At 39.7% G+C, this 25,458-nt stretch overlaps 1 protein-coding gene across 1 annotated transcript in view; it reads right to left on the bottom strand.

Annotated features, from left to right (window-relative positions):
* The window catches only part of RALGAPB (Ral GTPase activating protein non-catalytic subunit beta), a 71,833-nt gene that overhangs the window by 21,464 nt on the left and 24,911 nt on the right, over window positions 1-25,458 (bottom strand). The window contains exons 10-21 of the mRNA XM_064521349.1: window positions 19,012-19,047; window positions 17,039-17,240; window positions 15,427-15,594; window positions 14,186-14,300; window positions 13,708-13,855; window positions 10,655-10,719; window positions 10,341-10,473; window positions 8,146-8,279; window positions 5,318-5,500; window positions 3,990-4,141; window positions 2,275-2,462; window positions 212-318 (exon numbers count right to left, since the gene is read on the bottom strand). Coding sequence (XP_064377419.1) covers window positions 212-318; window positions 2,275-2,462; window positions 3,990-4,141; window positions 5,318-5,500; window positions 8,146-8,279; window positions 10,341-10,473; window positions 10,655-10,719; window positions 13,708-13,855; window positions 14,186-14,300; window positions 15,427-15,594; window positions 17,039-17,240; window positions 19,012-19,047 — 1,631 coding nt within the window. The remainder of the gene's footprint in view (window positions 1-211; window positions 319-2,274; window positions 2,463-3,989; window positions 4,142-5,317; window positions 5,501-8,145; window positions 8,280-10,340; window positions 10,474-10,654; window positions 10,720-13,707; window positions 13,856-14,185; window positions 14,301-15,426; window positions 15,595-17,038; window positions 17,241-19,011; window positions 19,048-25,458) is intronic.

The raw sequence follows: 25,458 nt of genomic DNA, 5'->3' as shown, positions 1-25,458 counted from the left end.
ATCTAGAAGTTAACAGCACTTTCACAACCTAGATTGAATATTATCACAAGTCATAAAGAGTCACCAGAGATGTGTCACATTACCTACAGCTAAAGGCCCCGTGGCTCAGCCTTAATGTATAATCACCAGCTCTGTGGGGCTGTCTCACATTAGTGGAATTTCTGCTGAACATCTCTAAGTTAAAGATTTCTTTATGGGCTTTGATAGAGACCTTTTGATTTGCTTTAGCTCCTCTTGGTAAAAGACAGAGTTGCTGCGCCCATGCAAATCTTCCAGATGTCCCACGGATCAAAATCGTGACAGACGGGAAAGAGTCATCTGCAAAGCACATGGATTTAAAAAAAAAGTCAACTAATACATCATCTTAAGTTGCAAACACTTAATTAAGCAATAATTTAACCAGAAAGAAATGCAGTTATGATCACAGAGGTTTCATTTTCAAGCTTAACTCCTCCTCTGACCCTGAAGGCAATTCATGGCAAGGAACAAACAGTATCATCTTCCTCTCTGCAGCAGAAGTACCAGTCTACTTTGTTCTCTTCCATTCAAGAGAACTTACCACCACCTGTCAAGCATTGGAACAGGACCCCAGAACCTCCTTCTTCAGATCCTCCTTCTTCAGAGATTTAAGACCCACCAGGACAATGCAGGAGGTTACACTACAGACCTCCCGAGGTCCCTTTCAACTTGAATGATTCTCTGGTTTTAACACTGCAGGGATTTAAGTCTTCCTTCAAGATTTGAGGGCCACTGATGCTTGCCATCTTAGGAAAGGGATCATTATATCTCTACAGCTATTTTTTTTTAAACTCGTGTCTATCTTTCGTGCACATAAATCATAAACTGACATTATCAGGTAACTAGCAGATACATATTCCTTCCCCAGTACTTCATGTGCAGCATACCAGAATGTAAAAGCACAGTACAGGTACATAGGGATACATATATGCAAACCAAAACAGCAGCACCACCAACCCCAAATTACCAATTTAGTGATCTGCCCCAAAAGTGATCTGATATACTTATGCATTACTACGATTAATCTTGTAATTTAAAGAGGATTTGTGAGCAAGTTCTGTACAGCAAGAAAAGCTAATCTAATTTCAGATTCTAATAGCTTTACAGGATTCCTCAGTAATGCATTTAGCAGAAGAATGAGAATTGCTCAGCTGTTCTAGCACGCTCTGATCCATTCTAGTCGGGAACATATTTGCTCAAATACAGACTGTAGGAGGATGCACAGCAATGGCTTCCAGCATCAGCACTTTCTGGAAGATCCAGTCAGAGACTCTTGGTGAGGCTGGGAGCACTCTGGACCACAACTCAGAACCACGACTCTTCTCTTAGCCAGCATCAATGAATATGATCACAGTTTGTGATGCTAGCTGTTCTGCACAGTCTCCAGTTTCAAGACTAGTATCTAGACTCCTTCCTGCCCACAGATAAGGAAAACGTATCTGTGCAGATTAGCAGATCTAACATCCGTTAGTCTTCAATACAGCTAGCATATAAGAGAATTTTCATCCATTCTCTTAGGTGGTATCTCGATGCCTGAAGATTCATAGGGTGATTTAGGGTGATGGGTTATTCAGTTCAAGGCATCATGTAAATACTGTTAGGTTTTTTTAAATGTCACTTCCTCCTTGGTCAAAGCACATGAGACTTGAGTGAGAGTTAGAAAGGAAAATTCAGCTGCGAAAGCCAATACTCTGTAGTAGATCTCCTTTTCAGTAGGTGTCATTGATAGAACAGGATGGCACACAGGAAGGCTATGACAGCTCCTAAGCAACTATAACCATTTGAGCTGAAAGCACTCACAGAAACATTTAGTAACAGAGACACAAATCAAGCAAAAAAACCAGTGCAACCATAAAGGAATTAACCATTTGTTGAGCACTAGTTCCTACAGAACTTCCTATATTCTTTCAATTCTCATCCTTTTATGAACAAGGACTTTTCCAAAAATGTAATGCCACTGCTTTTCTCCACCCGCTATGATTTAGATGGCAGTCAGATGCAAGTAATCTGATCTCACTGGGTGAGAGACAACTGCATGAACTATTTGGATGGGCTTGTACATGTTTGACTCTCAGTGACATGAAAGTCATTCTTGCAATTTCATGCAGAGCAGCACCAGCACAACTGCACACCCATAGAATAGGAAAGCCCCTGCACCATGAAAAGGAGAGCTGTGCTTGATGAAGCACCTTTGTTTCACAGCTATATACAGAGTTTTAGCTAGAGGGACAAGGAAGTAGGAAATGTTGAACTTACTCTGTTCATTCCCTAGAGGCTGCTCCAACATGGCAAGGATGACACTATTATCCAAAACAAAGTAACGGAAGCTATGTTTGTTTATGGTAGGTAGACGAGAATATTTAATTAAGGTGGTTTCATTCACCAAGCTGCAAGGAGAAGCAGGGCCACTGGGAGAAGGAAATGCTCCAAGTAACTGCATAATACTGCAAATAAGAAAAAAAAGTCATGACAGATTAGGAAGATTAACTATTCCACCTAAGAATGGACCTTCACTCATATTGTTCATTTGTATTTCGACAAAGGAATTGCCCCATCAGGGCAAACCAATTACCTGCATGCTCCCAACAGCTTGTCTTAAATCAGAACCAGTAATTTCAGAAAAGGTCATGAAATTCAACAAGGAAAGTACTCTGCCCACAGAACAAGTTTCTTTATAACATAGGGAAGGAGGTTATTTAGGCATGCTCTAAAGCACAAAAAAATCTATACCCTTCCACAGCTTTTTTAATGTTCTCTCTCATAACAGAGATAATCATCTGTACTTTAATTATCTTTTGAATACCAACAAGCCAGGCAGACATGATAGATGTGCCAGTTACCATTGTCTTACCTTTCTTTGAATATCGATTACTGAAATTTAAGCCTTTTAACCTACCTAATATTCATTTAAAAATTTCCATGGTGGGAACTGGCAATTAGAGTTGAGATCCAGGTAGAGTGTCAGTGACTGAAGGTCATATGATCTAACTCAGGAACTTACTCTTACCACCACCACTCAGATCAAAAGTTTACTGAAGTCCTCCTCCCCCACTTTCCACTTTATCTACTCACAAAACAGGTAGTTTCATCCCTCTAAATGAAGAGGGGCACTGTTAGGCAACAATAAAGGTTTGTCCACAAGTTCCAGTGACTAGATATTTTTATCTTGGGAACTACACAGTTCTTTTTATGAACAGTAAAGCTTATAACAATTTTACTGCAGAGTAGAACAAAAAAGAGAAAGCTGGTATTGCCTTTTGCAAAGCATTTATCCTACCTATTCTCAATTTGTCCTGTCCACCATCATCCTATTCATCCAGTAAACAGTGCTTTTCAACCTCTTGGGAGCGAATCCCAATTTTCGTCTCCTTGTTCTCTCTGCCTCCCTTCTCCAAACAACACATTATCCGCAATTCCAGTTCCTACAGAATCTCTCAAATATATTAAACCAGCCCGATTCTGTGGGCAGAACGACATTCCATCCTGCACTGACAGGCACCTGCTACACGTGCAGTTCCTTGTTGCATTACACATGAGACAGCGTCTATCAGTTTCCCGATCAGCGCAGGGATAGCATGTCTTCTCAGGTTGTGGGTAAGAGGGAGCAGTGGGACAGCATGACTAGGTCAAGCGGGAGATACCAGGAACTGCTGTCTGCAGAGAATCAGCCCAAAGCAGAAGAGCAGGGGCTGCAGGAGGGCTTGGGCTGTGCCCACCAAGGATGGGACAAGGCAGGACGGGAAGATGGCAGTCCCAGGGATCTCTTCGCTGTTGAACTGCTGAATGGGAGCGGGGAGACTGCCAAGGCCAAGCACATGACAACTCAGCCCAGAGGGCAACACAGAGCCTCTGCCTGACTTTTCACATGCTCTTGCTCCGACACTAAGATCTCACCAGTTGGGAACCCCTAATTAAACATTCTCAGACACGTTTTACGCTAAACAGCAAAGATACTTTGATAAATTTCATACCATGTTAATGTAGCTTCAGCAGCATCCTTCACTCTCATGGATGCAGGGTTTGGTTCTTTATCTCCTTTGTATTTGACTTCTTGTTCACTGCTTTTGGATTTACTTCCTGAAATGCCCAACTCCACAATCTCCAGTACCTCTTTTAAACAATCCTAAAACACAAGAGAAGCTATCATAAAACAGAAGCACTCTGACTAAAGTCTCTCAAAGACCTCAGTGAGACAATGCTACACCATCAATTAAAATAGTGCTGCCAGTAATATGAGCCCAGAAACAAAGGCAGAAGATATTCTAACAGACAGAATTGGAATAAAGATCACATTTGGCATAGGAATTATATTTTCTCTATATATAGAAGATATCTAATTACCTTTGCATGCCTCTATATCTAATGCTAGAAAGCGCTCTGAATGAAGCTATACACAATATATTCTACTACATACATACAAAATGGCCAAGAGGATTATTAAGAGTGCAACTGAAAAAATGGAAATGTATTTAAAAAGATAAAAAAATGCATTTCAGAGATTATATCCAGAGCTTTTAATTAAGTTCTAAGCATATTAAGAAAAAACTCATCTTGAAAACTGCAAGAAACAATTCCCAAATCTTTCAACTGGCAACAACTTTCATAAGGAAATAAAATATGTCATTTTATCTAATTCAGCCAGAGATCACTATACACACACACACACACACACACACAATAAAAGGAGGCCAACAATAAAAACAGGCACACGTAAGAAAAAAAAAATTAAATATTTCTAGCAACAGTATGACAGAAGGCTGTTAGAAATATGAATCTGTCATTTCCTGTTCTTTTCAAACTTCCCAAGGAAATTTTATCCTGGATGGAGCTGTGCCTTGTTCAGTTTCTTGGTGAAATAACAAACTTTGAGTATCAAAAAATTAGGGTCACAGGACTTCCAGTGTTAAGTCTAGAAGACCTGCTTTAATCAGGTAAGAACTGGGAAATGAGAAAACAAGTGGCTTCTACTCAGGTTTATCTATAGCAGGTATACCATCCATTTCGATGTTCTTTGCATTTTTTTCCATTTCAGTTTTTCTCCTTATTTTCAGTTTCACAAAGCAAGAAGAAAGATCATTTCTTTTTTTAAATAAGTATGAAAGATAACCGTGAGGCCAAAAATATTCTCATCAAAACAAGAGCCGAAACCAAAATTGAAGACTATTTTACAAAGAAACCAGGTTTGAAACTAGTACTCTTGACAACTACCAAAATAAATACTTTCAAGTATCAAGAGCAGTTGGGCACAAAAGGCATGACCATTTGGAGGGCTCTGAATACGTACACCAGAGATTCTTACCTTCTCATCGAGCATGTCCGGATGCTCAGTGAGCCAGACACAGAGGCACTGGAAAGCTGCCACTATCATGGAGTGGAGGTCACGGGAGTGCAGGGGGGCTGGCCGGCTGCACTGATACACTATATAACTGCACACTGAACTTATAGCTCTCTTGCGATCAGAAGAATCGACAGCCACTTTCACCTGGGTAAAGCAAGCAGGAGAGGACCGTCAGATGAGAATTCCTCCAGGAAATCTTTCAGAAAAGAAATGAATTTCAAAAGCATTTCTAAAGGCAGTTTTAAAAGAAAAGAAATAAACAGTTGAGCTCTTTTATGATTACAGCTTAAAGATGTGGACAAAATTTAACCGTGACAGCTGCTGAAACTCAAAAGCTAAAAGGAAAGAAATGCTACGCTAAAAGATGCCACCATGTTGCACAGCTGGGTTTCTAAGAGCAAGGACAGTACCAACGCAGTTTGATAAGTAACTAACTACAAACTGAATAAATTCCTGTTTGAAACTTATTTTCAGAAACACCTCTCCTTTGGCTAGAGCACCGCACCCATCTCTGCTTGGTACCTCTGAGAACCCCCTCCCTACCAAGGCTCCCTTCCACAGCACTATGTCCTGCTCACATAATTTTCCACAATTTTTCTTTTTGGTGTATTTTGTCAGCACAGTAACTTCCATCAGCAAAAAAGAGTGGGAGAAAGGGTCTTCAGACAAGATCCTTTAAGCAGTTTGGGGTGGGGGGAACTCTTTGACCATGCCCTGTAAAGCCTCATCCATTATTGAAGGGCCGCCCTCAGTATCACGGGCAGGGAGCTGGATGCCCTTGACGATGCCAGCGCCGGTCAGCTGTACCCACCAGGGAGGGAGGATGACAATTTGGAGCCCCAGGATGAAGGCAGCATTTCCTTTCAAAGCAAAATATCTATGGCAAAAAAAAAAAAAAAAAAAAAAAGGAGCCCTCCAGGAGTAGCTTAGGGAAAGCAGGTTGGTGACGCAGTACGCTTGCAGGAAACAGGATTTTTGAATTTACTAAATCCCAGGAATTGCCTAGTGTTGTAAAGACACAACACAGGGCAGCCCCTAACCTAAAGAGGGCTTTGAAAATTGTAGCTTCCAAAGGTCTCAAGCAGAATCAGATCTCCACTCTGCAGTCATGCAGTAAGAGATGATCCCTTTCCCCAGTTTGTTTGCTACTTAAGAGGAAAGAGGACAATCCAAGATATCCCAGAGGAAGAATTACTTCAGGTACATGATAATTATACAAAGATTACAATGCTTACTGTTAACTTTGGTAGGCATTTGAAAAGATAGTATCTTTTTGCATTCCCATCTCTCATTACAAATCAAGGTGGGGTGGAAATCAAGCTATCCTGGCTCAAGTCGCAGCACAAAATTTGCTCCCACAAGCTGTGGGAAACCCCCATTCTGTACTGCGCTCCGTCAGATCCAATAATCATATTTCAGCTCACACCACAGAACGCCCTGCTTCCAAACGCGGCCTTCAGCCCATGCCAGCGCAGTAACAAAAGAAGCATTCCAGCCCAACGCGGCTCAGCGCTGACTCCATGCTTTTAAAAAAAGGCGCATGACGTGCAGATTCAAAGAGATCTGAAGAGTCCCCAGGGCCATGTGACAGCAAACACCGAATTATCATGCCAATTCATTGCGGCTGCTGTAAATACGCCCAAATACTGCTTAACAAACATCACGAAGTCCAGACTGGGAACGAGAGCCCACACGCAGAAAAGAGCATTTTACTTTTCACCAAAAAAGGCCCTGGCAACTATGCAGCTGGGCTGAGTGCTCAGCGAACTGAATTTCTATTACTTCAGTTACATGCTAGCTAAATCTCCACTAATTTGAGGAACACGGACAGTAGCTCCGGGTGCCAAAATCCAATCAAGCAGAGTGGTTCGACTTAGGCAGTGGTGAAGAAAAACAGCACAGTAACTCTGGATTGAGAAACCATATGCACAGAGAAGGGTCCTAAGCAAAAGGATAACACCTTCATATTAGAAATACACAGGATAATTTTCTAAGCTCAGAAGATTATTTCCAGGGTGACACGGAAGGGGAAAAGCAGGTATAACATCTACAGAAAGGGCAATAAAGTTGTTGGCTGCCCCGGCATGTTTCCAGTCTGTGAATTAAGAGCAGCAGAAAGTCTGGTTTGTAAGAGTGATTACCCCCTGAACAGACTGGCTATCTAACCAAGAAAACCATGATAAATGGTTCACGGTGGAGTCAAAGACTGTAATGGTCCAAGCCCATACACTGCCCACTAGAAGTTTAATGGTATGTTTTCCCCTCCCCAGTATGCAGCCCAATATGACGGATGCATCCCCTATAGTGTTAAAAAAATTAAAAAAAAATAAAATAAAATAAAATAAAATAAAAAGTAAGAAGAAAACCTCAGCACAGAGCAATCGTGGTTTGAAATAAGGAACCTGGCCGAGGCTGGTTTTGCTGAGCTAGACTCATAGCTCCTAATCTTTCTCAGATTCCCATGCATGTTGAGTCTTTTTTTTTTTTTTAATTTTAAGACCCACCGTATCTGTCTCCAGAAACCCATGATAAAAATCTGAGCAGCCACCCTATACTTCACTTAGAGTCAATAGGCATTTACAGGGCACACACCACTTGAGCTATTTAGCATCCGCATTAGGATAGGATGAAGTGCTCCTACAAAAGGCCTGGGGTTTTTTGCTGTGTCCAAATAGAACATTTGCTGACAACCTCAGGGGCAGATGTCTGCTTGGTGGCACGACTCACCTACCCAGGACTATAAGTACCCTTTGAAAAAAGGCCAGAGCACATGAAACTTCTTCTCTCACCTTTGCCAATCCAGACAGAAGCTCTAATGCAGCTAGTGAGATACTCATGTCCTGCCTCCACTGTGAGTTGAGTCTTTGGGTTACCAGGTGAATACTGCGTATCAGTAGTCCAGCCGCTGTATCTGTATTAAGAGCTAGGATATAACCCCAATACCACATACCACAGGGAGGGAAAATAACTAAGCATTAGTAACAATAAGCAAAGCACAGGCACAAGCCAAAGCAGCCACAATAAGCACATAAATTAAATTTACACATATCCTGGAAGCTAGAAATTTGGTCACTTTTACACAGGCCAATTCCCTGATTTGCGTTATCATCATATTATACACCTACATTCAGACTGGCTTCTTATCTCAAAACTATTTTTTTTTTTAATGACGAAAAACATTTTACTGGACTTGCTATTTGTACATGGTTGAATTATTACTCTGAAAGACATTTTAGTCACAGCACTGCTGCATTTCAGCAACAGAACTAACTTCATGTTTTGCTATTGTACTTAAATTGCTGCAATGTCTTGCAATCCCAGAAGAATTTAAGCATTAGTAACGTACAAATAAAGTATATGTAACTTCAAATACCTATGCCAGAAGTTACCCATAACTCTTCATAAATATTAAGTATAGAAAGAATATTATGTATATAAACGTAGGTATGGAAAGAATCAATCCTAGAGAAAAAGATACAATTATTTCTCCACATCTAATTTTCTTGCACCTCTAGAGCACAAAATTAAAAACAGAAAATGTGTTTTTAGTATCCATGGTTCTTAGTTTCAAAATATTAAGAACTTTATACTTCAAGACTGGAAGTAGGCAAATTAACCAGTTTTAGAGGCAAACTGCTGAATGACTCCCTAATTATAAAAAGAACTATTAGGGTTGTTAAAGCTTAAATCATCATATTTAACACTCAGGAGTAAAGTACAACGCTCTCTGTTATGCTAGTAGCAGATTCAAACGTCAGCTAGAGTTAACCAGTAAAAATAGACCATCTTATTTTTCAATTTTCCCTTCAAGCATCCAGCAGAAATGTAGAAATTGCTTTCATAAATTTCTTATACCCTTACCTTGTGTGAACGGGAAATTTTTAAAAAATCCAGTAAAAATGAATCAATGACTCACAAGTATAGGGTCAATATATTAGAAAACTAATCCTTCAAGTTATATCATGGTTTAAAAAGAGTCAATAACTCAAATATATAAAAGATAACTTTGAACATTACAAATGGATATTTTACATCCACAGAGATGCCAAAAGCACTTGCCTATGAAAACCCAAATGAATTGAACATGCAAGTCAAATGGTGTGCTGAAAAACAGCATTTTAACTTTTTCAAACAAATAAATCCTGCAGGAACAGCACTAACATATTTATGCGAATCCCTAGAACATACTAAATCTTTCCTGCTGATCTCCCTCATTCCATTACTTAGAAAGCTAAAGGGAAAAATCCATTTTTGCTTGGCAAGAACTGAATTTTCAACCTATACCTATAATAGAACATACCACTGTTATTTGTTATCACATTCACCTGGTTAATATCAATTAAATTACTAGAGACCAAAGGAGCAAGTGAGATTCCAGGATCTCCAAATTCAGCTAGCTTACCACACACAGATTTAGTAATACATGGATTTTATTACAAGGGTTCAAAAATGCACAGTACAGGACACGGCAAACTAAAGTTAATAAAAAAATTCTCACACTGTAGCAAATGACATATGCAAACATTCTGCTTTTCTATTAAAAAAACCCCAAGAAACAGGAATTCCCCCAAATGCTTTCTAAATACAGTTTAAGAAAGGGTGTTACAAAAGTCGGGTAAGCATTTGGAAGAAAAATGAATGAAGCAATTAATTTACAGTTCCTGTAGGCTTATCCCCGTATCGTTCACAAAAATTAAACATCTTGAAAACAGACGATAAAGTCAGTTTGCTAATGCCTCCTTTTTCATAAGCCTTTAAGTTCTTCTTACTTTAAAAACATTAACAGAAGAGTCCTTTAATAGGATTAAAACCTAACCAAGGACACATATGAGTACAATTCGGTAATAAACTCAGGAGCTATCCACCTGGGTTTCAAAACACCCATGTACACTGATATATTAGCCAAAACCTACATGGGGGGGAACCCACACACATCGACCTGCGATATAATGACACAGTTTTTCAGAAATAGATAGTTCCTTACCATAATCCCTTAAAAGAGCTTGTGCCGGTCTCTCACTATCCGGAGTTGTCGGCTCCGTACTGCCTCCACTCGCAGTACTAATGCCACTGTTAGTACGACTGTGGCTTTTAAAGAGGTTATTTTCGCCACCATTCTGCAAATTAAAAGTCGCTTTTAAGTGATGATAAGATTTTCTGAGCAGCGCTCATAGATACAGTGGAAAAATAAGAGGATCAAACCTAAAGCAAATAACTGCACATCTTGCAGCAGCAGATAAAATGAGTAACATGTTTTCTTTCTGAAACAGTAAAGACTTAATAAGCAAAAAATCTTACCGTTTCCATCTGACAGCCAATGGCTTCTAACAGTGCCGAATCTTGAACAATGTTTAACATTGCACCTGAAGAATCAAATACAAGAAGATAACCACTTAAAGACAACAGTGGAATATTCACTGCTAAAATTTACAGAGAAGCATTGAAGATTTTGCATACAAGACCTCTGCCATGAGTTTTATAAACCACAAGATTGGCTTCAGGCTTTGGCATTTGATGCAAACGATAGCTGAGATAAAAGAGATGCTGCCTTCAGCTATTTTAAAAGTACTTTGAACATAGATTTCTTAAATTCCTCGGTTCAGAAGGATTCTTGTTTTACTGAAAGGGTTTGGAATCTCTTCCCATCTCCAGTGAGATTCTGCTCATTTAAAAACTCCAATTTACATTTAAGGACATCTATGGATTCCACCACTAAAGAAAGTTTTTGTTAGATAATTAACACAGTTCTGCATCCTCTGACACCAGCTCAAGGATTTAAACCGTACCGGCCTGGGCTAACCTCTATGGACAGCATCTGGCTCGAGGAGGCTCCCTCCCTCCATCGGACCCGGAGGAGCAAACGGGCAATTAGTGACTGGCAAAGAAAACATGCCCAGGTCTTACCGAACCCCTGGTACAGCTAGCAACCTGCTGGACGATAAAGTGAATAATGTCTGGTCCAGGCAGCAACTCTAAGACAGTTTCAGCAGAACGGCTTAGCACGAGGCATCCCGCTTGCTCTCACGCAGACCAATGACTAGTTAAGCGAACCGACCCATTCTAGCACAAGGAGCTTTATCTTTACTGGGACTTAGGTATTACTGCCGAGAGCAAGGCCAATATGTGCATCATTGATCTCCAAAACCAAAGATTACCAAAATAAAAAGTCATCACATCCAAATTTAGCTAAAATGCAAAAGTTTTACCTCCCTGAATCATGAGGCCGGCACACAGTCTGCAGTGGGATATGCTGAAATTCTCTTTATCTAGAAGCAATACCTGGTTTCATGCTTTTTGTGCTTTTTTTTTTCCATTATTACCCAAAATACTATATTGAAAAAGCTTAAATTCCAAGTGTAGGACTAACCAACCACGCCGCACTGAAATTAGTCAGCGGGTAAACAGAAATACCCAGCTTGGGAAAGATGACTACTCACAAGTGTAAGGCATTATGTTAAATTAAAGTTGCTGATGCATTCCAGGTGCCAGGTGGCATTAAAAAATTGTTTTTGCAGCAATGAACATTTGTGAAAACACCAGTTGCCGCATGAAGGGAAACACAGTGGCCTGTAAAAGGCTTAGCGAGCGGTTGGCAACAAACATTTGTTCTGTTGAGAAGCTGGTGGCAGGTGCCAGGAGAGTCCGGCCATCCTGGAGATTCATGAATCACCTTCAAGCCAAGCAGGTAGGACCTAACATCACATATGGCAATTGGAGCTTAGCAATATGAATACAGGAGCCTATGGGGAAAGGGACCAGTATGCGACACAGCGGAAAAGCCACGTCATGCTAAAACCCATCTGAGGCAGATGTGGTCAGAGCATCTTCCTAGCTGGGTGCAAACACCAATTCGCACCATAGAGGCACAGGAACGCATGGATGTAATTTAACAGAATGGCCCCAACAGTTCAAGGTTGTGCAACCCACCGAAGCCTTGTGGGTCTTGCTTTAGGGGATCAGTCTGAAACAGCAAACATCCTCTCTGCACCACAGTGGCTATAAATCTTTCTTCCAAATTATTCTCCCCTGGTCTTCTAGCAGTAAAGGAACTGTTCCGGCCACTCAAAGGAAGTTTTCCAGACTATGCAGACTGGATTTGTTTCCCTTCGCTTCACTGTTCCTGCCCCTTTCTTTCCCTCTCCTACCAATCAGATAGGCTCTCTGCCTTCCAGAACAACCAGACGCTTCCTGGCCGCAAGTTTGTTTTCTTTTTTAACAGTCAAAAGGAAAAAAGTATTGTAATTATTTTTGGGGGAAAAAACAATCTTAATACGTGGAAAAAGGTATTCTAAATAATAAAGATTAATTAATTAAGATAAATGAATAAATAATAAAGAGGGGGGAAACAGGAAAAAATGGTAGGTAAGGCAACTAAATGTTTTACTTGTCTGAACATACACCTAACTTAACAGATAATGCACTATTCAAGTTTTCAGCTTCTAACTATCTTCTGAGTATTTAAATGTCAATACAGCCACCACCTCAAGGAACAGTTTGTTGCCAAAATACTACAACATCTCCAGACTTTATTCCAAAGCATTTGTCTGACAGCTTACACAGTGCTAGACAAATATCATCTGTATTCTGCCAATGCTGGAGCAACGGTTACCAAACTTGTTGACTTTTTTCCTAAGTTCAATCATGCCAAAAACTAAAGTGTTCCCTGTAACCCATTAGTCAAGAATTTTTCCCAATATTAAAAAACATTTTTGCATTTCCATTCTTAGCTATCACTTACTTTTCCTGCTAGAATGTGCTTTATATCTATCTCTACTTTTCAACTTTTATTCCTCATTTGTAAAAAGAGGAGAGAAAAATTACTTTAATAAAAATGTGAGGCTTTTTAAAGGTGTTTCCATACCATGAAGGAGATTATACTTGCTGGGAATTTCATCTCCTTATCCTTGCAAAGCAACACATAACTAATTGCCCACGTTACTCAACTCTTCCATTTAAGATTAGTTAAGACACACTTCCGTGACACAATCAATAAAAAGAAAGTTGAAATAACCTAGTATCATTTGAGTGTTGTTGGGATCTGTTTCAGTTTGCAAAGCTCCTATGAGTATATTCACAAGCCTCAGCTTCAAGGAAAGGAAGGTTACTGGCTTATCATACGCATTTAAGATTAGTTAAGACACACTTCCGTGACACAATCAATAAAAAGAAAGTTGAAATAACCTAGTATCATTTGAGTGTTGTTGGGATCTGTTTCAGTTTGCAAAGCTCCTATGAGTATATTCACAAGCCTCAGCTTCAAGGAAAGGAAGGTTACTGGCTTATCATACGCATTTAAGATTAGTTAAGACACACTTCCGTGACACAATCAATAAAAAGAAAGTTGAAATAACCTAGTATCATTTGAGTGTTGTTGGGATCTGTTTCAGTTTGCAAAGCTCCTATGAGTATATTCACAAGCCTCAGCTTCAAGGAAAGGAAGGTTACTGGCTTATCATACGTTGAGCTGTCGTCATTGCTGAATTTTCCTTCTAGGACAACCTGAAGAAAAAACACGTTTATTTCAGTATCAGTTAGAGATTAATTTCATACTTACACTAAGCATACCAGCATGGTATTGGTTTCCTTTTTCAATTTAAGAAATTTAACTTCTAAAGCGCACAAATATGGCTTGCTTTCTTCTGATGCTTTAAGGTATCACACCCACTACTTCCAGAGGGCAGACAAAGATCAATCCTGTTCCTGCCTATTCAGGGATAGTGAGGACTAATCATGGGATGAGGGACACCACTGCTTATAACACAGCCCCTTGGAAAAAAGCTAATGCTTATAAATAAACTATCATAGAAAATAAATTTGTAAAATTATTACCTCAGACTTTATGGTTCCAAAATGATGAGGGAGAGGCAACAAAGACAGCAAGATATTAATAGAAGCTCTTCTTAACTCTGTGGGGTTTACATAGATTTTAAACTTTGAGAGTTCTCTGCAAATCAAAGCATCATAAAGTTAATCAACTTTTTACAGGAATTTGGAACCAAACTTAATTCAGTGCAAATTAAACACAGGAACCCAGTGGTCTTAAATAATTTACAGTCTACAGTGTAGCTATTTCTTTCTAGTTCTGAACCTCATTTTGCAACAGCAGCAATACAACAATTGACATAGGCTAAGTATGAGGAACCATCACCTGCTAAGGATTTTGTGCTGGATGTAAAAGCAATAAGCTGATGAAATTATTGTTCATGTACTGCATCTCCAAAGCAGGAATTTTCAGTCACAAGCCCCTATCTGCTTGTTACTGCTCATAAACCACCCCGGTATTATCAGCGATCCACAGAATTTGCTCACGTGCATATTGCATAAAACACAAATTGCTTAGCAAACAGATTAATTTTTTTCAGTAGTCACTAGTAGATTCTTCCACTTATAAGATCTATCTAAAATAAACAGTGGCTCGACTTTAAACCCAGGAGATAGATAGTAGTTCATGAGTAACTTCAAAATAAAACACAGTGTCAATACGTAAGATATACAGTGCAGAAAGCATGCACTGGGTACTATCAAGTGCCTTATATTATTTAGCAAAATATCCAGAAATCTGTAAAATTCCAATGGTGAGGTTATCTATTCTGGTGTGAAAAGCTACTGTAACTTAAACACCCTGTCTAAATTCTCTATTTTTCAATAAATGGTGTGTAAAATTACTCTCTCCATGAATACACAGCAGCGACAGATGCTAATGAATATCCAGTAAAATTTTATTTAAGAATAAGTAGGTTTTAAATGTATTTAAGCTAAATCATTCCTTTTCTCTATTCTTGCAGATACTACTTTTCAGCAATGAATATGCAGGTAACACCTTACCTATATTTCTTTTTTTAAAAAAACACTATTACTGCTTTAAAAATAATTGCATTAAATCCAATGAAAAATTAGAGCTTCTGAAATGCTGCTCTTAGCATTATCAAACCAAGGGCATTACTGATACTACACAGTATATGGCACACTAGACACAATTCCTCCAGTGAAAACTATTCAAGAATGACAAGAGACCCCAGATGATAAACACCTCCCCACATTGTGATATCTATAGGGAAATGGCATTTTACCTGTCAGGTAAAATAGTTTCAAGAGCCGAAATGAAATAAGGAACCACGACATCAATCCCTTTCAGGTCACAGCAGAACAAAGGAGGGGAGTTTAGAATAACACTGGCAAGAACGGGGTGACACACGAAATCTGCTATCTGCAAACCCTGAATTAAAAGCATGTAAAATCTGACAAAGAAAGATAAGATTAAATTACTTGCACATAAAAAGCATCACCATCCCACACGAATAAGAACGTGCAGCAACTATCTGATCTTTTCCCTATAAAGCAGAACAGGTTTCAAAAGCAGAGCTAAGAAAAGCTTACGTGAGCATCCCCCTATGTTATTTTAGTACAGGCAAACACACCTAACTAGCTTTAAAGAAAAACAAGTTGCATTTATTTCATGCAAAAACCCAGCGAAGCACAGGTTTGTTGAAACACCTGACTTGTTGCAAGACACGGACTGCGAGCTGCTGCAAATGCAGCCCAGACACCTACTAACAGCGCTTGGAATGTGCTCCCCTCCGCAAGGATGTAAGTGAGACCTTGACTTTAATTCCCCAGTGCAGAAGAAAAAGAGTTTTTTAGAGGGGGAAAAAACCCTCCGATCAGAGACTCCAATATTTGGAAAACGAGACCAAACATATCTATCGTAACTACGTCAAATGACAAAGGGGGGCAATGGTGGTGGGGAGGGGAATAATGTCAAAGGATAAAAAAGGGTTTTTTTGGTTTTTTTTTTTAATCACCTTTTAATTCACCTGGCTATTTTTCTAAAGCAGATAGGGTTTTTTTTTTTTTTTTAGTTCTTTTTAAGGAATACTAATATTGCCTTTATAATTTTGAGAAAGCCTTACAAAAAATGAAGAAACTCACCGAGTAGGCAAGAAAAACACAGACTACCTATACGTACCATACAGCAACATGCACGACCTAAGCAAGTAGATGACTTTGATCTGTCAGTAGTTTAGAGGTCATCTGTGACCAAAGCAGGTGAACAGTTAAGAGTCGTGATTTTGAAATTCAACTCTCGGCCTCTGGGATTTGCTACTGCACTATAACATAGTGATTTTTGGTAAAAGAGGATAAAAATATGAGGAAAAAAAGGAACACTGACAGGCAGAATTGCCTAATTTTATTAGAAACAAAACCGATTGCCTTAAATAATGGAGCATTAAACCCAGTGGGTTTCTACATCTACGTCATATTCCATTCCACTGGGACTTGACAACATAAGACCCCTCATGGTCTCGTAAAGCTTAACTATTCTTATGTCTGCACACTTCTATGCTTTTTCCATTTTAACACTATTCGATGGCAAAAAAAAAAAAAAAAAAAAAGACAGGCCAAGAAAGTAATTATAAAGACAGCATGTCCTCCAGCCAAGAGGCAATTTATGGGACTTCCCTTTGAGTGGAACTTAAAACCCCCCGAAAACAGAGATCAGAGCAATTAGAAAGGAAATCAATACCTAGTTTAGACAGGGAGCTCTCCCTACGGCATTTTAAGGCTAACCAGGCTTTCCAAGTTGGCAACACAGGATTCAGCCAACAACTGAATGTCAGTCACCGCAAATTCATCTGCCCCATAGAACGACACCAATAAAGCAACTGGAAGATAGGTTAGTACCGGGATAAGTAAGCTGGCAATATTTCCTCCCCAGTCTTCTTGCTACAAAATATCCTACACAGTGTCCCGCATGCCTCTGCCCTTCCCGCTTCATAGTTGTCTGGGAATTCACTTGCATCAAACAGAGGATTGGAAGCCATTGTGTCTGTGGACATTTGTGATCCTTTTCGGCGAAACTCCACGCTAGCTTGAGTGGCTATAGCTGGGAAGAGAAAAAAAAAACAGCGTTTCACTGTATTTGCCAGCACGTAAAATAGGCTCATGGGATCCTGGACACAAAGATCAAGTCAAATTTAGTAGTTATGAAGCTGTTAGTTCACTGTATTTGAGTCAGCATCTCTGTTTAGAAACTATTTGAGGGGTAACTAACTTTTTTTTCCTGTAAGGGAACAACAACTAACTTTCAAATTCTAAAGCAAATTCCAACTTTCTGCCGCAAAGAGCACACTTGTCGCAACGAGCGCACTTATAGCCAGTATTATCTTCCTACCCTGTCTGGAAGCCAAAAGGTCTTCCTCATCTAGTTCTCCTCTTAAAAAGAAAAGAAAAAGAAAAAAAACCCCACCTTTCCTTGGCTCCCTTAAGATATCCCAAAACTTTTAGATCATATCACTGTCACCTCCAAGTGCTTAATTACAAAACTGGTCAACTAATTGCTTTTTGGCGATCTGAACACCAAGCTGTTTTCATCCAACTTTGCCGTGTAAACAGAAAACACTTGAAGAAAGAAAACAAAAATCCAATAATTCTAAGGACTTATATCAGAAAGAGAAATTTGCTGAAAGTCACTATTCTGATTTGGTCCTTCTCTCCTCACAGGTTTCCTGAAATCACCAAAGAAATTTTAGCAGTTAGTCCAGGTGACAGCTACCAGGAAGGTAGGCACGCTCCTAGCCGCTAACAGATACTCCACGGCACATTCCTCAGAAAGTCTCGAGAGAACCCACTCTATCTAAACGGGACTTGGCTTTCCCTAGATTTGGGCTCTCCTCCTGTAGAATACTTCTGTACATAATCCAAGCTAATTAAAGTCATGTATTTTCAGGAAGATTTCTAACTCCACTGTCACATCAGTATCACGTGCATAACATGCAAGAGGCTACTCATTTTGCTAGCTTCATCATTTCTCCACGAATGACAACCAAGAAAGATATTGTTTTTCCCTTGGACAATGAGAGAACAATTTCACTCTTGGATTACCAACAGCAGAAAGAGCATGTTCCTTATTTAGTTAAGGCTTCACATGCCAATGTTGACTTCCAGAAATTTTACAAGCTAAAAACTAGAACAGAGAATACGTGTTCCTAACAGAATCAAGCCAACATAATTCTGCCAGAACCAGAAAACTTGTTCTATATCTCAGACCTGGGATATCAGATTCACAATCACGGTCATGCAAAGGCCCATTAACACTTGGATGGTTGCAATACTTGTTAATTTTATTGGCAGGTATTTTTTAGAAACTCCCTAAGGAAAAGTCTCTACTTTTAATTTTTGTGTTTAAATTCTTGGTATAACCTACTGGTACTTTATAAATTTTCAGGGCATAAGTAGTAAATAAGCACAAATCTTTATGCGTCTTCCCATGAGCCATTTTTTGTCCTAAATAAGCTATCCAGCAATATACTATAGTTGGAAAAAAACACTACATGCACAATGCATACAAATCAAACACTAGGTCTGTAAAATAAGCTTTAAGTAAAAAAAACATGGTTAGTGCAAAGTCCTGAAATTCATGACATGATCACAGACTAAAGTACAGAAAAGATGGGACTGATTCAGGCAGATTAATTTGCTTTTGCCAACAATCCTCCCCATTCAAAAACACACACAAAAAAATACTTGTCTTTTTTTTCAAGTAAAAGTGCAAAAGCTACAAGAGACAATGAGAATGAATTTACAAATAAAATATGGGATTATGGAAAAAGAAAAGCATGACCGCAATTAAGGAAAAGCTACTGGTTCCTACTTACAAGATTTATAAGAAAGAAGAATTTGGATAAAAGATGCTGCAAGATAATAGAAATAAAATGGAAACAAATCAAAGGACAGCAGTAGTTATAAAATACTTTAAAGATGGTGAAATTGTAATATAAGTTAAGAAGCTTTTAGCTTTTTTAAAAAATAGATTAAAAGCTTTATGATATAGCAAGCTCGTTAAACACATAGGAAATTGGCATTCAGGTCCAAAATTATGGTTTTGAAAATACCATGCAAAACAATGAACAAAGAAAGTTACAAAATACTAATAAGATTTAAATCTGTTCATATCAATGCACATCAGTTCTTTAAATAGATGTTATTAACCCTTCCCAGCTCAAGTACATTTCCCTACATTATATTGTATACAAGGTATACACTAGGCTATAATACGGTTGGGGTATGCCTCCTAAAGGGAAGGTTACTTACCTATATAGTCTTCTCCCAACAATACTCCTGCTTCCACAGCCACAGCTCCTGACAGCGTTGCAGCCTCATCTTCCACTAGCAAAATGGCTAACAAGCCATAACGGACCCCAGCACAGATGAGCACACCCACCCTAACCTCCAGCTCAGTCAAGAATCTTCCAAAGCAGAAATGAAAGGCAGAATACTACTAGAAAGGTGAACACCTCAAAAACAAACTCAAGAGACAGAAAAGACGAAAGACTCCAGAAGTCAGCTACCAAGAGGGAAAGCTACCTACCTTGTAAGAGCTGCTTCTTTGAATGTGCTGGGTCAGATCAAGACTTGTGACCAAGCCTCTCAGCAATACTCAAGACTTGCCTGATCAGGGTTTCTTACGGTTGTCTCCTACACCCCCAGAAACATTCTTTGGGACAACATATTAGGGACAGAGAAGGGCTAGAAAAGATGAGGGTCAGACTATACTCCAGGATTCCCTTGCTGACCAATAGTGCCTGGGTGATCCCAACAGCCATCCTAGGTAAAACTCCCACATGACCACTTTAAAATAAATAGTGGTCAAGCTTGTGACTTACTACTTTAAATATGAAGACTAAGAACAAGACCACCAGATTGCAGGATTGATTTCCTGAAATGCTGGCCCGAGGAATTAATGAGTTTCTCCTAATTCTTAGAATTTCTTGAAGAACAATTAGTAGCAGCATATAGCACATGACCAAGCTTCTCAACTAATTGATACACACCACACCAACGAGGCTAAGCTCACGCGCACACACACACACACACCAGGGCTGTCGTAATTAGGGATAACTTCTTAACCCCTTCATAATGCATTTCTTATGAAGGACTTCTCTCAAAGCAGCAACCATGGGGAACTGCTTATGCCACACTTAGTTGAATGAATATCATGCACTGGACATCAGACTAATGGAACAACTATTTCTCCAAAGGGGAAGTTACCTGCAGCCACCTAATTCCGAAGACCACAGCAGAAAAATCTAATTCCTTTCAAAACCAACTACCCAGTTTAGAACAGATCATTTCTCCTCTCTCATCACGATACAGAACAATGTTCAATAGCTGCCTGCTATAAAGCTTCACCATCAAGGTCTCAGTGCAGAAACTAAAACCCTGATCTAGGACACTCAAAGCACAAGAGCTTTAGTACTAAAGATGGTAAGATCACTGTTTCACATCAAAATCCAAATAACTACACATCTATCTTGAAGACCAGGGCTCAAAGAGAAAACAGGAAGAGAGCTTTCCAGATGGTGAAGATGATCAGCACTCAGTGTACACAAATTACCGCCAGGTAATCTTGTGCAAGAGGAAAAATAACTCTGCAGTCTCTCTCTCCCCAAAGAGTAACAGATAAAAAACACAGCAACTGAAAGTGTGAAATGCCTTAGACTATCCTGAATTGTGCAAGGGCTACTACAACAACTTTTCCCAAGGAGACAACAAAATTGAACAACAGAGGGGTAGTAACTATAGTCACAAAATAGATGAGGTTGGAAAGGACTTCTGGAGATCATGTAGTCCCACCTCCCTGCTTAAAGCAAGGAAAACTAGAGCAGGTTGCTCAGGATGCTGTCCAGTCAGGTTCTGAGTATTTTCAAAGAGATCCAGTGCTTGACCACCCTTCACTGTGAAAAAAATTTTTCCTTATGTTAAATGGAATTTCTTGTATTTCAAATTGTACTCACATTGCTTTGGTCCTTCAACAACATGGAAATCAAAAAGCTTCCCATTAGAAAGAGGCATCATTATGCTGATAAGAGCCTTGCAAGTTGACAGGATAAACAGTCATCTGTCACTCAACCTCAAAAGTCTCACCTCAGTGAGGAAATACATGTGTTAAGTGGCTACACAGGGAGGAAAGCCATGCCATGTTGAAGAGGCCAAGAGGCTTAGAAAAACAGCTCCTAGCCCTTTGAAGGAGCAGCTTTTTAATTGAAAAAGTGTCAGGTGAGAACATTTTTTCTCCTAGCTTAATAAGGTTACCCTTCCCCACACCCAGAACTTCTAAAAAGTTGCAGGTTCTTTCCTCCCCAAGAGACACACTTCCCACTCTTCTTGACTTCATCTTTGGAGGCAAAAGAGTCAGACATAAGAGAATTATGGCTGAGGTATAAGGCTCCAGAACAAGGAGAGAAGTAAGGGTAGGTAACTGTTCTTTCACATCGGCCTTGATCAACTGCTGTTTGCTCCCTAATGCCCAAAAGGACCTACTGTAAGGGGGCAGGATGAGACACTACTCATTTTGAATTAGCAGGGTTCTTCTAAAAGAACTGAACTAAGTTCTGAAGCAGAACATGAGACTACATCTCATCCTGTGGGGTCATTTGTTAAGAGCTCTCATTTAGCCCATGAATATCAGTTGAGAAATCATGTCCACGTGTTGAAACGTGTGTTATGTGTCAGGAAGAGGAATAAAAAAAACAGTCTAGAAAATACACAGTGTTCCTGGGCAGGAGATCTCTGCAGGAGCAGGCAGAATCCTGATTCAAGATACTTCACCTCTTTCTCTGACGCTACAAAATGGTCCTCAGTCCTCCAATCAGCAGGCAATGACAAACAGAGAAATCATACCAGAGAGCTATGAGAGGAGGAATTCTTAACTGCACAGCATTGAAACGAACTGAACGCTAGAAGGGCTTAAAACTCTTAAAATCTATGATACAAATGCAGTCCCAGATCTAAAAGTAAAACAGAGTGTGCATGGACCAGCAGAAGACAATGTTACATATTAAATCCAATCATAAATGCAGACACTTCCAAATTATAAAATACTACCTGAAGTAGTCATTAAAAAAAAAAAGATAATAGCACTTCCTGAGGCTAATGCAAAAGGCTATCAATAACAGTGCCAAACATGGTAAGAATATCCAGCTAGTATCAAAAGCATCTAGTGTATCAGACTACTGAGGATAAGAGATGGACTGCTATATATGGGCATTACCAACCTACAGCCAAAAAGAAGTCATACAATGAGCGGCAGATTCCTTTTTGCCCTCTTTCCTACAGATAGGGATCGTGACAACTAGGGATCCCTTCTCTGCTGCCTCTTTCCTCAAGGCATGCCTATACTGGGTAACCTGAGCAGAGGCAGGTGGATGGGCACAACCTGCAGATCCAATTAGTTTACCGACATGCTCCACTTACGTGACGGGGAGACGACAGCACACAGCCCTGGCTTGGCCTACCTCAGTCCAGCACGATCCCTCTTGCCTTACACAGTTCAAGGAGGGAAAGACTTTACCTGGAAGCATCAAGCTCCACAGAATGTCAAAACAGAAACTCTTCAATTTGGACATAAGCCCGGTTTTAAAACATGCTGATGCTTCAAGACAACAGAAACTACAGCAGCCTAACACTTGAGAAGTCTTATCACATTCTCCCACTTAAGGCAGAGGCTTAGTAGCAGACCTTGAGACCTGCAGGATAGTCAGGCAATCAGATTTTAGTACCTCTCTACAAAGACAGTTTCGGCAATATGGGTCCATCTTCCATACGTCCAGTTCGCTCTCACTCTGACAGCCTGTCACAACATTTTTGTGAACAGTACTTTAAACAGTGGTAACAGGTACTCATGGCATCCTGAAAGGGCAGGAGCAGGCCGGAAATCAGGCTGATATCCAGACTTTTGGAGCAGGATGTCTCTTTCAGAGGACAGTACACTGAGCAGAGAATTTTTAACGACTTTAGGCTCCAGGCAGGTCAAATGCAAATGCCTGAAGGTAACAAAAGCAAAGATAAATCCAGCCTGTTTTGTATGGCTAAAGATTTAAGCTGTAACAAATAAAGAAAGGAACCAAGGCAAGCGAGTTAAGAAAGACCTACTGGAGAACTCGATGAAGAAAGTATTTGCAACAGTACCATCTCTCCTTTGAGCTGACCTCAAAAAGACACCGTGAGTAGCACCAAGTCTGCAAAAGGACCAGGGCTAGAATCTTTTCAAAAGCACTTGCTATGGATCTAATTCCTTTTCTGATGGAGGAGCTACCATGTACAAACCTAGCAGTTCTTGCCCCAAGAAGTCCTAAATTGGGCAAGCACTAACCAAGGAGACAGAGACATGTCTTCTCTGGACTACAAAATGCAGGACTCCCAACTGTCAGGGGCCTATGTCAAGAGAAGAACTCAAGAGGATACTTATTATTATTCCAGAGTACAGCCATAGCAATCTCCTTGAGACACACAGCAATATACTAGCCATTACTCTTTAATGATGTGCAATAACTGGAACCAAGAAACTAAATGGAGTGAGTGCCACTTGTAAGCTCAGAGGGATTTTACTTGCACGAGGCTTAAATTCTGTCTTCCGAAGCTAGTAAAGCTGGACAGAACATAACTGGTTTTCTGGGTCTCCATCACTGTAACTCTTCCAGGACCATTTGCTGCTACTAAATGGCAGAATGTGTGACATGTTAGTACTGGTCTCATTACGGATGGCTCTGGAGAGCACAGAAGGGGAACAGAATTGAGTGGTTTTTATTCATTTTGTCACGAGTGGAAAAGGACAGGGGACAAAAATTTGCTGCAAAACTCCAGGTACCTTCCTATTTCAGTTAATCAAACAACTGCTTATAGTTTCTAGGAACAGGAGAACTGAAGTAACAGTTGGTAAATCCCTCTGTAAGAATAGCAATAAGACCATTTTCTGGCTGCTGTTGGAGGACTTACGACATTGCTTAGGGTAACAAAAGGCCCTAGAACTCCTTAAAGCACATCAATCATTTTGATTTCAAATGACTGAATACTTCCGTTGTAATCACAATATCCATGTTTACAGCTGACACTTGGTTGCATAAGCAAGTAATACAGCTATATGAACTAAGAAGTCATAACATATTTCTAAAAAAGGTCAACACCTCAGCTGATGTCCTTTCCAGGTTGAGCACTACCTTAAAATTGCTCAAGATATAGGTTGAGCCAAAATTAAAGCCAACAGATCAATCTGAAAAGCAGTTATACTTGAACACAGAAATGTATTCCCTGAATATACAACTGAATATACCCTCAAATTATTCTTTACTCCTTCCTAAACTCAACTATTTATTTCTCTATTCACACGTCACAGGCCTTTTCCAGAGGGAACTTGAGGAACAGAGGAACTTCCTATCACGGAAATCCATGACTGACCACTTCCAAAAATCACATGTTGCATATCTAAGGTTACCTTTAATGAACTCCAGCTTCCAAACCCATTATCTCCATGAAGGGGAGAATGGGATTCGTGACACAATGAACAAGGAAGCTAGTTAAACTGCTGCTATCAAGCCCTACCTATAAACCCAACTTCCTGCAACAAACCTCTTCTTCCTTTATTTTTCTTAGGCCAGTGAGCTTTTGACATAGATTTCTTGGCAAAGTTTCATGGACATTTGACATACTAAATAAAGAACAGGGAAAAAAGGAGAGGACTGGTAATGTTTACTCTTTTCTGAATATTTATCACCAAAGGAAGGAGTGCTAAAAAGTCTCTGAGTAGAGAGCACTAGCTCTGTTATCATGTCCCAAAACATCTAACCTCTAAAGCTGAGCAAACCATAGGAGAAAAAATAAACCCAGTAGTTCCGGACTGAAGACAACCCAGGTATCAAGCCATACATGGAAACATCTAGCAGCCATTACTGGAGGGCAGCAACTTTACTTGAGATTTTAAGGATTTCTGCTTTTACAGCATTCTACAAGAACAAGGGGAAGTGCCCCTTTGTGCAGTATCTGGACTGATGTTAAAATTTTTGAACATTAAAGAGTCTCTATAAAAAGCTGCTATTACTCAAATAGACACTTTAAGCCAGGAAATTGACTCCTATATAACATGTTATCTTCTTCACTTGAAGCTTTTTCTGCTAGCATAATCAGAACTGCTATGTTTGTTAGAACAAGGGAGTGTTCAATAGTAAAAAGTGACTTTTTAATTTTAAAGTCCCAAACATCTGATGGGCTAGGAACAGGTGCTGGCTCAGCTGGGAGGGGTTAACCACAATACAGGATTTTATGAGATT

This window comes from Dromaius novaehollandiae, chromosome 16 (assembly GCF_036370855.1).
Source record: "Dromaius novaehollandiae isolate bDroNov1 chromosome 16, bDroNov1.hap1, whole genome shotgun sequence".
Classification (NCBI taxonomy): Eukaryota; Metazoa; Chordata; class Aves; order Casuariiformes; family Dromaiidae; genus Dromaius; species Dromaius novaehollandiae.
The sequence above is the reverse complement of the archived record's forward strand: the minus strand, read 5'-3'. Positions and strand labels throughout refer to the sequence as shown.